At 42.8% G+C, this 14,720-nt stretch overlaps 1 protein-coding gene across 2 annotated transcripts in view; it reads right to left on the reverse strand.

Moving 5' to 3' along the window:
- Window positions 1-286: 286 nt before the first annotated feature.
- Window positions 287-14,720, reverse strand: part of LOC133568040 (alpha/beta hydrolase domain-containing protein 17A-like) — a 32,635-nt gene continuing 18,201 nt past the window's right edge. For both annotated transcript variants that reach the window (XM_061919747.1, XM_061919748.1), the window contains exons 5-6: window positions 10,990-11,169; window positions 287-8,399 (exon numbers count right to left, since the gene is read on the reverse strand). In XM_061919747.1, the coding sequence (XP_061775731.1) occupies window positions 8,174-8,399; window positions 10,990-11,169 (406 nt within the window). In that variant the 3' untranslated portion in view covers window positions 287-8,173. The remainder of the gene's footprint in view (window positions 8,400-10,989; window positions 11,170-14,720) is intronic.

A 14,720-nucleotide genomic window follows, 5' to 3' on the forward strand; every position in this document is an offset into this window, starting at 1 on the left:
AATTATAGAGGTCAAACAAAAACGAGACCTTCCAAGTTATGGATTTGAACCCAGTAATTTAGAGTGACAGGAAGCAGTCTTAACAAATAAGCTATCCTGGGTCCAAGTAAAGCTTGATTTTTGCTTGTATACAAACGCAATCATTAAACGATGATAGAAGTGTAACAAAAACAAGATCTACATCCACATATATAAATAAATATCCACGTATATAAATACATTTATACATATGTCAGTTGAAAATGTACATTACTGTCTGCATAGCAAAACTGACAATAATAGGATGTTTGCTTTTTGTACATAAGTCATCTTTTATTGTTTACATTATCCATAAAAAGGTCAAGATTTAGTCTCATGTAGTAATTCCATTACATCATTGTCTCGCTTCAAAAAGCAACATAAAATTACAAATCATAATACAAAGAATCGAATAATTAAGTACAGTAACCATAGAAACAGTCCACTAGTATTGTTCAAGTAGCCCCTCCCCCCCTACCCACTTCACCCCCGGAACAAACTCATTATACATTAGTTAGTATGAGCAATACAAAATTCAAATGTCTCTTTTTTTGTTTGTTTTTTAGATCTCTTTAAAGCGCGTCAAAGAGTCAATGCCATGGGTGGAGCGTCGCCCTCCAATAGAATACATACACAACAACATGCACACACTTGTCAGTCCCGTCACGCAATGTCCGGGACGTGACAAACATCGACCGTAGTGGCGCCGCAACAAAAACCTTAAAAGTTCACACCCCGAACCCGTGCCAGGCGCTTTCCCTGAAAAAGTGTCCAGGAAAAAAAAAGAAAATGAGGCCTCGGACTTCAAATGTTTTTGTGTTTTTTTCCCGTAGTTGAACACATGTGGCAGATCCCTGGTTTTAAGGTGGTGACACATCTCCTTTGGTAGGACACAAACAACGATGAGATTCCCTGTTTTCAACATGAGGGGTCAGAACAGATCTGTGGTCCCGCCGCTCCTTTTGGGGGGTTAGCGTGATGCCGCCATCACCCGCAAACCGCAAACTGGTCCCACGGGTTCTTTCTGGCACCTGACCCAGCGAAGACGTACGACAATAAACACACGCAACTTGACATCTTTTGTACAAAAATGTGCAACTTAAGACCTGCTTGTTCCAACACACAAAGAAATGTGGGGTTTTATTGTGTAATATAGTATGCGTGTGTGTGTGTTCTTGTATTTCTACCCTTCTTGAGACATCAACAAAGAAAAGTACCTTCCATATGAGGAGCTAGGACATAAATTATGGTCCCGATACGGAAAAACCATTGCATCTAATAGAGAGCCGAATACTAGAGTCCGTGAACATTGCTCCAAAGTCAGGATTTTTTTTTGTTTCTACACTTCTTAAGACACCAACAAGGAGAAGTAGCTTCCATTTGAGAAGGTGTGAACACGTTAGGACCAAAATCGTGGTCCCGATACGGAAAACCATTGTGTTTATCCATCCATTTTCTACCGCTTGTCCCTTTTGGGGTCCCTGGAGCCTATCTCAGCTGCATTCAGGCGGTAGGCGGGGTACACCCTGGACAAGTCGCCACCTCGTCGCAGGGCCAACACAGATAGACAGACAACATTCACACTCACAGTCACACACTAGGGACCATTTAGTGTTGCCAATCAACTCATCGAATAGACAGCCAAAATACTGAAGTCCGTGAACATTGCTCCAAAGTCAGAAATTGTTTTTCTACCCTTCTTGAGACACCAACAAGGAAACGTAGCTTCCATATGAGGTGTGAACAAGTTAGTACATAAATCATGGTCCCAATACGGAAAACCATTGCATCTAATAGAGAGCCAAATACTAAAGTCTGTGAAGATTGCTCCAAAGTCAGGATTTTTTGGGCTTCTACCCTTCTTGAGACATCAACAAGGAAAAGTAGCTTCCATAAGAGAAGGTGTAAACAAGTTAGGATCGAAATCATGGGCCCAATACGGAAAACCATTGCATCAAATAGAGAGCCAAATACTAAAGTCTGTGAACATTGCTCCAAAGTCAGGATTTTTTTGGCTTCTACCCTTCTTGAGACATCAACAAGGACAAGTAGCTTCCATATGAGGAGGTGTGAACAAGTTAGTACATAAATCATGGTCCCAATACGGAAAACCATTGCATCTAATAGAGAGCCAAATACTAAAGTCTGTGAACATTGCTCCAAAGTCAGGATTTTTTGGGCTTCTACCCTTCTTGAGACATCAACAAGGAAAAGTAGCTTCCATACGAGAAGGTGTGAACAAGTTAGGATCGAAATCATGGGCCCAATACGGAAAACCATTGCATTTAATAGAGAGCCAAGTACTAGAGTCTGTGAACATTGCTCCAAAGTCAGGATTTTTTTGTTGATTTAATGTGCATACAAAAGTAAACATTGACAGGTGCAAATATATGATAAAACAAGACGGCAGCTAAAGAAGGAGTTCCCTATTCATCCCCAAAAAAACCCAGCCAGGTGAACAGCTAATTTTACCACTTCCGGTGGTGAGCATAGGATGAACAAACACACTACGCTACTAAGACTGTTGTGGCCATTAACAGTTAGCTTCTACAGCTGGGTTGCCCAAAGTGCGGCACATGGACCGTCTGTGGTCCCTGACTCCTTTATCCTCGGCCTTAATCACGTTACAAAAAAACAACTTTTAAAAGTGCGCCCTCGGTGGTCAACATATGAAATAACAAGTGTGTAAAAATTTGAAGTGCTCCCCCTCTGGCCAAGATATGTAATAACAAGTGTGTGTAAGAAATTTAAATGCGCCCCTTTTGGTCAAAATGAATTAAAATGATACAAATAAATATGTATAAAGAACATACTGTAATAACAAAGTAAATAATGAAAATTAAAAAGCAATTACAAATAAAAAAATCCCTCAAAAATGTATTAACTAAAAGCATTTTTTTTCCCTCACATTGTGTCAATTATTTTCTAATAGAATTGGGAACAATTTCTTATATTCTGTTTCTGTAATATCGCAATATTTTCTCCTAAAATTATTGTTTTATGTAAAATGATTACTTTTTAATGCAAAATGGTGAGATTTCTCATATAAAATTCTGACTTTCATCACAATACTGTACATTTTTTTGTTGTTCTTGTGAAATGTTTTGAGTAGAATTATAACTTTTGTCATGATTTTGCCAAGTAAAATTCCGATTGTTGTTCTAATATTGCCAAAATGTTTACGTTTTCCTATAAAACTGCAACTGTTATTGAGTAAAAATCCAACTTTTATCATAATGTTGCACAAATGTTCATTTTTTTTTTGTAAAATTTTGACTAGCGGTGGGTTAAGTTATGACTTTTATTAAAATACCGCCAAAAGTTTTTCTTGTGAAATTATGACCTTTTTCTTGTGAAACTCCAGCTCATTTTTCACAACAAGCTTTTTTATATTTGCATAGTATGTATACCGTATTTCCTTGAATTGCCGGCGGGTAAATAGTAAGCGCCTGCCTAGAATTACTGCCGGGTCAAAATATTATTTTTATTGACCCATGTCTAGAATTTCTGCCGGGTCAAGCTCGTTTCGCCAAAATAATTAGCATATGCCTAGAATTTCCGCAGGGTCAAACTCGTCACGTCACGAGTGACACTTCACCTGTCATCATTTTCAAAATGGAGGAGGCTGATTTCAATAATTTGAAATGGCATAAAGGGAAGAAGATTAAGAGCTATTCAGTAGGATTTAAGGTCCAAGCTATTGAATATGCTAAAAAGAACAGTCAGCAGCTATGTTTTATTGATATACCGTAGCTGCGTGTGTCAAATATGAGTCGTTAAATGACTCCCGCCTCCTGGTGGTAGAGGGCGCTAGTGATCCTTCTTGCGACTACTCGGCTCCAGAAAGAGTCACAACAAGCAGCAAGAGTGAGCAACGAGCGTTTATTTTTTCCTCTCGCTTGCACTTTTAACATGGGGGATTACATATCTAAAATAAAACAGTTTTCTAAACTGGACTTTCAATCGAAGCAGGAGGTAATAAAGCAAGATCTCCATCGAGACAGAGAGACTTTTAAAACTGAAGAAAGATAAGGAATACTTCTATAAACAAGTTATCGATGCTTTTGATCAGAAGGAGCTGCGCATGGACTTCATTTATAAGTAAAGGTAAGACCATAATAACGTTTTTTTTTATTAAATGTGTTTTTCATGATGGTATCCTTACATCACACTCAAATTTATAAGCGCAGGTCTAAATTTACCGCATGCCTTTGGTGAGTGCCAGAGTGAGAAGGTTTTAAAATAATTAGCGCATGCTTACTTTTACCGCATGCCTTTGGTAAGTGCCAGAGTGAGAAGGTTTTAAAATAATTAGCGCGTGCTTACTTTTACTGCATGCCTTTGGTAAGCGCCGGGGTGAGAAGAGGTTTTAAATTAATTAGAGCCTCGGCGGCAATTCAGAGAAATATAATACATCATTAATGTTGTAAATTATATATCTTGAAAGGGTGGTTCTTTAAAGGTAGGCATTTTTCAGAGGTCTCAAGAAGGTCGGGAATACAAGCGTGTGTGTGTGTGTGTGTGTGTGTGTGTGTGTGTGTGTGTGTGTGTGTGTGTGTGTGTGTGGTGGAACCTGCACCACACCAAAGTGAGGTCCTGACTTGCCTCAGACAGGAAGTGCACTGCTGGCCGCCAGGGGAGTAACATTAGGGGCCTTACTGAAAAGATCAAATAAAACGACACAGAGAGAACAACGACAAATAAATATTTGATGGATCATACCTGTAGTCTCGGTCTTACTCGACACTTTTACTCGATGAGGGGGTTTCAACTAAAGAAAAGCAGACATTTGTTTAAACCTGACAAGTTCGTCACATTCCGTGAACCAAGAACCAATGGCTGCAGACGGACAGGAAGTCGGCCGTTTTGGGGCTCAAATGGAAACCTCGGCGACAAAACAGCGAGGTATTTTAGCTCCGTGGGACGAAACACGTCAACATCGTGAAGTTACGCATCCTCCATTAGTCACGGGCCCAACAGGAAATGACTAAAAAAGTCGAGTCACATGTTTAACAACAAGGACTTGTTTGATGATTTTTTTTGGGGGGTGTAATATTTCATCCCAGGAAGCCAAAGGCGTCTACCAAAATAAGAGCGCACGGTGCAACAGAACTGTTCTGATTCTTTCCTTCGGGACACAAAAGTGGAAAAGAGTGCTGAACAAAGTGGGTAAACTCCAGTTGGGACGTGAGATGTTGGAGATGTTGGAGAACAAATGCCGGCTGCGAGGGTGCACAGCGAAAAGGCAAAAGTGACACGGTTAAGAAACGGGGAGATCGGGTCATCTTTTATGGGGCTGAAGTGACGCCCCGGACCCTCATGTCCATTGTGGGGGCCGAGAGGTCTGACCACCAGGTGGAGGTATTCTTCACACAAATAAGACGAGTCCATGTTCAAAAGTTACTATTCCCTCACGCTGTTGTCAAGTCAACATGTGTCCTTCATTGTTGCCAAAAGCTGCCTCTCACACACACACACACGCACACACACATACACACACACACGATATGAATATTACCTCACGACTCCTCCATCAGGACCACAACAAACACGTCTGTGTGTCTTTTTTTTGGACAAAACATTTGTAATGTTCCTAAACTTTCAATAGGATTGACTGTGAGTTCAACAAAAGTTAAAAACACCACAGATAAATACACTAACTTGAAGGAGACACAATGCAATCATTTGTAAAATAGTAACATTAAACATGTGTTGTGTAAAAGACACACAGACCCCACACACACACACACACACACACACGTATGTTTGCATTAATGCAGCTGTCATGTTCTGTAAGTAAGAATATTTCTCATGTGCACACATTGTGGGCACCATGCACACACACACACACACACACACACACACACACACACACACACACACACACACACACACACACACGCAACGCAAACACGCATGTACTCGTACTCTCATGACGCTCGCAATTCACACAAGCACACACACTCCTGATGCAACGCAAGCACGCACGCTCGCGATGCGACGCATGCACACTCACAACCCAAGCACGCACGCACTGTCGTAACGTATGCACGCTTGCGACATAAGCGCGCTTGCAATGTACGCTCTCGATGTACGCACGTTTGCGACGTACGCAAGCACGCGACATACGCTCGCAATGTAAGCACGCTCACGATGCAAGCACGTTTGCGACGTACGCGCGCGCGCATGCTCACGATGTACGCAAGCACGTGACGTACGCTCGCGACGTGCTCACGACGCACTTACGACGCAAGCACGTACACACGTACGCGACGTACACGCGCATGCAATGTACGCAAGCACGCTACGTACTCACGTACGTTACGTGCACGCGCATGTAGCGCACGCAAGTACGCGACGTACGCACGCTCGCACGTTCGTGGCGTACGCAACGTACGCAAGCACGCGACATACGCTCGCAATGTACGTGCGCTCACGATGCAAGCACGTTTGCGACGTACGCGCGCATGCTCACGATGCACCCAAGCACGTGACGTGCGCTCGCAATGTACGCACGCTCACGATGCAAGCACGTTTGCGACATACGCGCGCATGCTCACGATGTACCCAAGCACGTGACGTACGCTCACGACGCAAGCACGTACACGTGGATGCAATGTACGCAAGCACGCGACGTACGCACGCTCGCGATGTACGCAAGCACGCGACGTATGCTCGCAACGTACACACACTCGCGACATTTGCACACTCACGACGCAAACTCATATGCACGTTCAAGATGTACGCAAGCACGCAACGTACGCACGTTCGCGACATACGCGACATATGCGCGCACGCAATGTACACAAGCACGCGACGTACGCTCACAAAGTATGCACGCTTGTGACACACACGCTCACAACGCAATGCGACGCAAGCACGCTCGCAACGTAGGCACGCTCACGACGCAAGCAAGTACGCACGTTTCCGACGTATGCGCGCACGCAATATATGCAGGCACGCTCGCAACGTAGGCACGCTCACGACGCAAGCAAGTACGCACGTTTGCGATGTATGCGTGCACGCAATATATGCGAGCACGCTCGCAACGTAGGCACGCTCACGACGCAAGCAAGTACGCACGTTTGCGATGTGTGCGCGCACGCAATATATGCAAGCACGCTCGCAACGTACGCACGCTCACGACGCAAGCAAGTACGCACGTTTGCGACGTATGCGCGCACGCAATATATGCAAGCACGCTCTCGACGCAAGCAAGTACGCACGTTTGCGACAAATGCGCGCACGCAATATATGCAAGCACGCTACGTACGCACTCTCGCACGTTCGTGACGTACGCGCACGCAAGCACGCGATGTACGCTTGCAACATACGCACACTCGTGACGCAAGTACGTTTGCGACGTACGCGCGCATGCTCACGTTGTACGCAAGCACGTGACGTAGGCTCGCGACATGCTTACGACGCAAGCACGTACGCGCGCATGCAACGTACGCAAGCACGCGACGTTCGCACGTACGCGATGCACGCGCACGGGATGTACGCAACGTACACACGCTCGCGACATATGCACGCTCACGACGCAAGCTCATATGCACGTTCAAGATGTACGCAAGCGCGCACGTTCGTGACGTACACATGCACGCTCACGAGGAAAGCACGTACACACGTTCGCGACATATGCGCGCACGCAATGTACACAAGCACGCGACTTACGCTCAAAGTATGCACGCTTGTGACACACAAACGCTCAACGCAATGCGACGCAAGCACGCTCGCAACGTACGCACGCTCACGACGCAAGCAAGTACGCACGTTTGCGACGTATGCGCGCACGCAATATATGCCAGCACGCTCGCAACGTAGGCACGCTTGTGACACATGCACGCACGCTCGCAACGTACACACCCTCGCTATGCACGAACACTCGCACACTTGTGACGCACACACACTCTCAACGCACGCTCGCAACGTACACATACTCGCGACGGACACACCCACGTAACGCACGAACGCTCGCACACTTGTGACGCACACACATTCTCAACGCACGCTCGCAACGTACACATGCTCGCGACGCAAGCAAGCATGCACGCCTGCAACGTACGCATACTCACACACAAGGTACGCACGGGCACACACACACACACACGCACGCACACACACCTACACGCACAGGCGGGCGCGAGCCCCCTCAGGCGTGCTGGGCGGCCAGGTCCTGGTTGATGAAGCGCCGTAGCCTCTCCAGGTACTGACTGTAGAGCTCGATGTCGTTGTGGCCCGCCCCCTCCACCCAGAGCGGCTCCACAGCCTTGGGGCAGCGCTCGAAGAGGGCCAGACCGTGGGAGAAGTCGATGACCTCGTCCTCTGTGCCGTGGATGATCAGCACGGGAGACGGGATCTTGGACACCTTCTCTATGCTGGTGAGAGGGAAAGAAAAAAGAGAAAAGATCAGATCAGATTTATTAGTTTTATTGTGGTTACTTGGTATGTTTGACAGCTGGCAATGCTACATGATGCTAGAGTTCCAATAAAACTGTGTTCATTTAGCACTGGGCTTCTAAAACCTATTTGCTTCATGCTGACATGAAAAAGGAACATGGCAGCTTCAACCGACAAACTAGGGCGGGGCCATAATGACCTAAATATCCTGATATTTTTAGACGGAATCGCGATACACGATATATTTTTATCAGCATTTTAAACAAAATGTGTTTAGTGTAAACTCAACTCCACATTACTCTTACTACCATCCATCCATCCATTTTCTACCGCTTATTCCCTTTCGGGGTGGCGGGGGGCGCTGGCGCCTATCTCAGCTACAATCGGGCGGAAGGCAGTGTACACCCTGGACAAGTCGCCACCTCATCGCAGGGCCAACACAGATAGACAGACAACATTCACACTCACATTCACACACTAGGGACCATTTAGTGTTGCCAATCAACCTATCCCCAGGTGCATGTCTTTGGAAGTGGGAGGAAGCCGGAGTACCCGGAGGGAACCCACGCATTCACGGGGAGAACATGCAAACTCCACACAGAAAGATCCCGAGCCTGGATTTGAACCCAGGACTGCAGGACCTTCGTATTGTGAGGCAGATGCACTAACCCCTCTGCCACCGTGAAGCCCTCTCTTACTACCAGTGTTCTGAAAATTACTTATAAAAAAGTAATACATTCTAATTCCTTGTTACTTACCAAAAAAAAGTAATTTAATAACTGAATTACACTTTAATAAATGTAATTAAGTACTAGGGAAAGCAGCTTAGTGAGGCAGAAATCATTTAGCAAGACAACATGAACGGTAAGAAAGGGAGAATAATCACTGGAATCGTCATTTTTAACATCGATGTACATTTCTGGAAGTTGTGACTTCATTCAAAATGTGTATTTTTTGCCACACAAATGAGAGTTTTATTTTTTATTTTAAACGTTGCACATTTAAAATGTGAATGTGAACAAGTCTGTCTCCTTCAAAGTGTATTTTCTAGAACAGGGGTCGAGAACCTTTTTGGCTGAGAGAGCCAAAAATGTATTTCCCTAAGAGCCATATAATATATATTTTTTAAACTGAACACAACTGAACACGTGCATTTTTAAGTAAGACCAACATTTCCAGAGTATAATAGGTCTCTTATTCTCTGTAATAACATTGTTATTCTGAAGCTAACTGTGGAGGGGCGTGGCCTGCGGGCCTGCAGCAAAGCGGGATGTTGCCAGGACCGGCCTCGAAATCAGCGACAGGTGCGTAGAGGCCCACCTGGGCCTTTTTATCTAATCATCTGTCGTTCTGTTATAAGCAGGAGGAGAGACAGGGTTGGGGCTGGAGCCAGAGCGCGAGTGAGGACGAAAGAGAAAAAGACAATTGCTGGAAAGCAACTGAGAGATTAATTGAAAAAATATATATATATTTTACCCTAAAACAGGCTCTCATGTCGGTGCTTGGTGTTCTGAAGAACCCCCAGGAGGGCAAGCCCAACACTAACCAATAATAAATAAATTACTTCTTACCATTAACGCAACTTCTTGAACATAAAAATGCATGAGAATGTTTTATATTTTGAATGTTATTTTTAACACTATGATTACAAGTGGAATTATTCATTACTTATCCTGTTAAGCAATGTCAGCTCAGATTTATCCGAGAGCCAGATGCAGTCATCAAAAGAGCCACATCTGGCTCTAGAGCCATAGGTTCCCTACCCCTGTTCTAGAACAACAAAAAAGCTGGTACGTTAATTCCAGGAGCAAAATAGGGGTTACTTTTGTTACAGATTTGATCAAATGAGCATATTGTCTAAAATATAAGCCACTACTTCTTTCCCCAAGCTTTGAACCCTGCGGTTTATACAGAGGTGAGGCTAATCAATGGATTTTTCTTCGCTAACAGCAAAATTATGGAATGGATGTAGTAAAGAAGTCAAACCATGTAGTAAAATGATTCACATGAAGAAACTGTTCAAACGCAAAAAGGGTTTTTAAAGTACAAAGAAAAAGAATCCTGATAAACATTTAGAACCGTATTAAAAAAGACATAATCGTATTCATCTCACAAAGGATGAATAGGGAGATCAATGAATTCTGTTTTGTTTAATCAGCAGTTTTACTGCCGTGTTAAAAAAATTATTATTAGGGTATGTAGATAAACATTTATAAAATATATATATATATATGTATGTGTGAGAAAAAAATCACAAGACTACTTCATCTCTACAGAGCTGTTTCATGAGGGGGTCCCTCAATCTCTCTCTCTCTCTATATATATATTATATATATATGTTATATATCTGTGGCTAATATATCAAAAATATCCTTTTTTCTTCTAAAATGCTATGTACCGGTGCAGCTTACAGTCCGGAAACTACTGTCAAAAAAACTTGTGCATCATCTCTGTCATCATATTTTGTTTTGTCCTGAAAAAAAAAATCATGACACATTTGGCCATAGGACTGGGCCCTAAAACAAACATCTTGTACGGTGTCCCCCCATCTTGCAAGCCAAGGCTTACTTGGGGAAGGCATCGAAGCAGTAGGTCTTCTTGGTGTCAGGGAAGGCCACTCTCATCCCGGAGGTGAGAGGAGAGTGTAGAACCACAGCAGCACACTCGAAGCGTGACGCCAAGTCCACCGTGGGCACCGTGCCGATGCTCTGCCCGTACAGGATGATGTTCTCAGGGCTGATACCGTACCTGAGAGACATTTGGAATATTTTAAACGTCTGATAAGACCCGGGTTTGCAAAACAGATGTTCAGGGTTGAAGTTCAGCTTGTGAGACCATCTACTTTCTCTGTCCTACAGTTAAAGCATTGACACTATATACACACACATATACACATATATACATACAAGTATATATATATATATATATATATATATATATATATATATATACACACACACACATATATATATATACATACATACCTTTATATACACATACATACATATATACATATATGTACATATATGTATATATATATATATATATATATACACATATATGTATATATATATACACATTATACACATATATATACACATACATACATACATATATACACATACATATATCTATACATACACAGATATATACTCAGGTATACATGTATACACATACATACATATACTGGTGCATGTCTTTGAGGTGGGAGGGGCCTAACCCCAGGTGCACGTCTTTGAGGTGGGAAGAAGCCGGAGGGAACCCACGCAGTCACGGGGAGAACATGCAAACTCCACACAGAAAGATCCCGAGCGCAAGATTGAACACAGGACCTTCGTATTGTGAGGCAGACGCACTAACCCCTCCCCCGCCGTGCTGCCCATTATTTTGTTTTTATTTTATCATTATTATTTTTAACCCCCCCCCGCCGTGCTGCCCATTATTTTGTTTTTATTTTATCATTATTATTTTTATTGTTTATTATTTTATTAATTTATCACAGGTTATTGCCGCATGCATGATTTAAATTAATTTGAAAAAAGTGGCTCTCTAAAGCAGGAGTCGGCAACCTAAAATGTTGAAAGAGCCATATTGGACCAAAAATACAAAAACAAATCTGCAACAAAATAAAAGCCATATTACATACAGATAGTGTCTTGAGATATAAATTGAATTACGAGGACTTAAAGGAAACCAAATGAGCTGAAATATAGCTACAAATGAGGCATAATGATGCAATATGTACATGTAGCTAGCCTAAAAAGCATGTTAGAATCGATTAGCTTGCAGTCATGCAGTGACCAAATATGTCTGATTAGCACTCCGCACAAATCAATAACATCAACAAAACTCACCTTTGTGCATTCATGCACAACGTTAAAAGTTTGGTGGACAAAATGAGACAGAAAAAGAAGTGGCATGAATCACGTCTAAGAAAGTCAGAGAAAGTTACACATGTAAACAAACTACGGTGAGTTCAAGGACCGCCAAAATGAGTAGGACAAAACGGCGCTCGCCAAATACTCGAATCAGTGAAGCATGTTTAATACAAACAGTGTGCTTTATAACAATTAGGGAGGTTTGTGTCAGGTTTGTCCTCCTACATAAACTATATTAAAACAAAAAAAAATATATTTTTTACATTTTATTTCCCCTCATCTTTTTCCATTTTTCCTACATTTTTGAAAAAGCTCCAGAGAGCCACTAGGGCGGCGCTAAAGAGCCGCCCCCTGCTCTAAAGGCAACCATTACTGCGATGTGGCCCTCAATAAAAATGACTTTGACACCCATGGTCTAAAAGGAAAGAAGGAGATTATGGCTTGCAAGACGCCAACAAAAATTTGTATATGAATAATGTGGATAACTTTTTGTATCTAGTATGTATTAATACCTTTGACCTGCTTTTGTTACTTTTTTAAAGACGTATTGCTAATAAACAAGGAGTGTTTTTATTGAAGCATGACAAGATGACATTGGCAATCTCCCTTCCTTTCCACACCCAACCATAAATAAGTGGTGTGTAAACACTAAACAGACAACAGTTATGCTTTTAATGTCACTTGGAGAAAAGACAAGGCACGAGCAGCTGACCTGAAATTATTGGAATAAATGGGAGAAATAATATACAGTATAAGAACTGTGTTTTAAAAAAGAATAGTTTTACTGCTGCGAGTACATTACTAGCAGAGAGAAATGAGCGTGCGCTTACTGTAGGTAAAAGTATGATTTCACAAGTACCGTATTTTTTGGATTATAAGTCGCACCGGCCGAAAATGCATAATAGAGAAGGAAAAAAACATATACCGTATTTCCTTGAATTGCCGCCGGGGTGCTAAAACCTCTTCTCACTCCGGCACTTACCAAAGGCATGCAGTAAAAATTTGAGTGTGGTGTAAGGATACCTTCATGAAAAGCACATTTAATAAAAAAAAACGTTATTATGGTCTTACCTTTACTTATAAATGAATGACCCCGCAGTAATTCAAGGCAGGCGCATAATATATGCCCTGCGGCATATCAAGGAAATACGGTAAACGTCGCACGGGAGTATAAGTCACATTTTTGGGGGAAATTTATTGGATAAAATGCAACACCGATAATAGACATTTAAAAGGCAATGTAAAATAAATAAAGAATAGTGAACAACAGGCTGAATAAGTGTACGTTATATGAGGCATAAATAACCAACTGAGAAGGTGCCTGCTATGTTAACCTAACATATTATGGTAAGAGTCAGTCAAATAACTATAACATATAGAACATGCTATATGTTTACCAAACAATTTGTCACTCCTAAACCATAAATCCCATGAAATCTTCTTCCTCGATGTCGCTTCTAAACAACTCTGCCGACTCCAAAGGTATGCGCCGCTTCCTCTTGTCGTTTTCTGCTGCATATCTGCAATCTGGGTATTATCTTCGACCCAACTCTCTCCTTTGAGTCACACATTAAAAGCGTTACTAAAACGGCCTTCTTTCATCTCCGTAATATCGCTAAAATTCGCTCCATTTTGTCCACTAAAGACACTGAGATCATTATCCATGCGTTTGTTACGCCTCGTCTCGATTACTGTAACGTATTATTTTCGGGTCTCCCCATGTCTAGCATTAAAAGATTACAGTTGGTACAAAATGCGGCTGCTAGACTTTTGACAAGAACAAGAAAGTTTGATCATATTACGCCTGTACTGGCTTCCTGTGCACTTAAGATGTGACTTTAAGGTTTTACTAATTACGTATAAAATACTACACGGTCTAGCTCCATCCTATCTTGCCAATTGTATTGTACCATATGTCCCGGCAAGAAATCTGCGTTCAAAAGACTCCGGCTTATTAGTGATTCCTAGAGCCCCAAAAAAGTCTGCGGGCTATAGAGCGTTTTCCGTTCGGGCTCCAGTACTCTGGAATGCCCTCCCGGTAACAGTTCGAGATGCTACCTCAGTAGAAGCATTTAAGTCTCACCTTAAAACTCATTTATATACTCTAGCCTTTAAATAGACCTCCGTTTTAGACCAGTTGATCCGCCGCTTCTTTTCTTTTTTCTTCTATGTCCCCCCCTCCCTTGTGGAGGGGGTCCGGTCCGATGACCATGGATGAAGTACTGGCTGTCCAGAGTCGGGACCCAGGATGGACCGCTCGCCTGTGTATCGGTTGGGGACATCTCTACGCTGCTGATCCGCCTCCGCTTGAGATGGTTTCCTGTGGACGGGACTCTGGCTGCTGTCTTGGATCCGCTTTGAACTGAACTCTCGCGGCTGTGTTGGAGCCACTATGGATTGAACTTTCACAGTATCATGTTA

The sequence above is a fragment of the Nerophis ophidion genome, linkage group LG14 (genome assembly GCF_033978795.1).
Source record: "Nerophis ophidion isolate RoL-2023_Sa linkage group LG14, RoL_Noph_v1.0, whole genome shotgun sequence".
Lineage (NCBI taxonomy): Eukaryota > Metazoa > Chordata > Actinopteri > Syngnathiformes > Syngnathidae > Nerophis > Nerophis ophidion.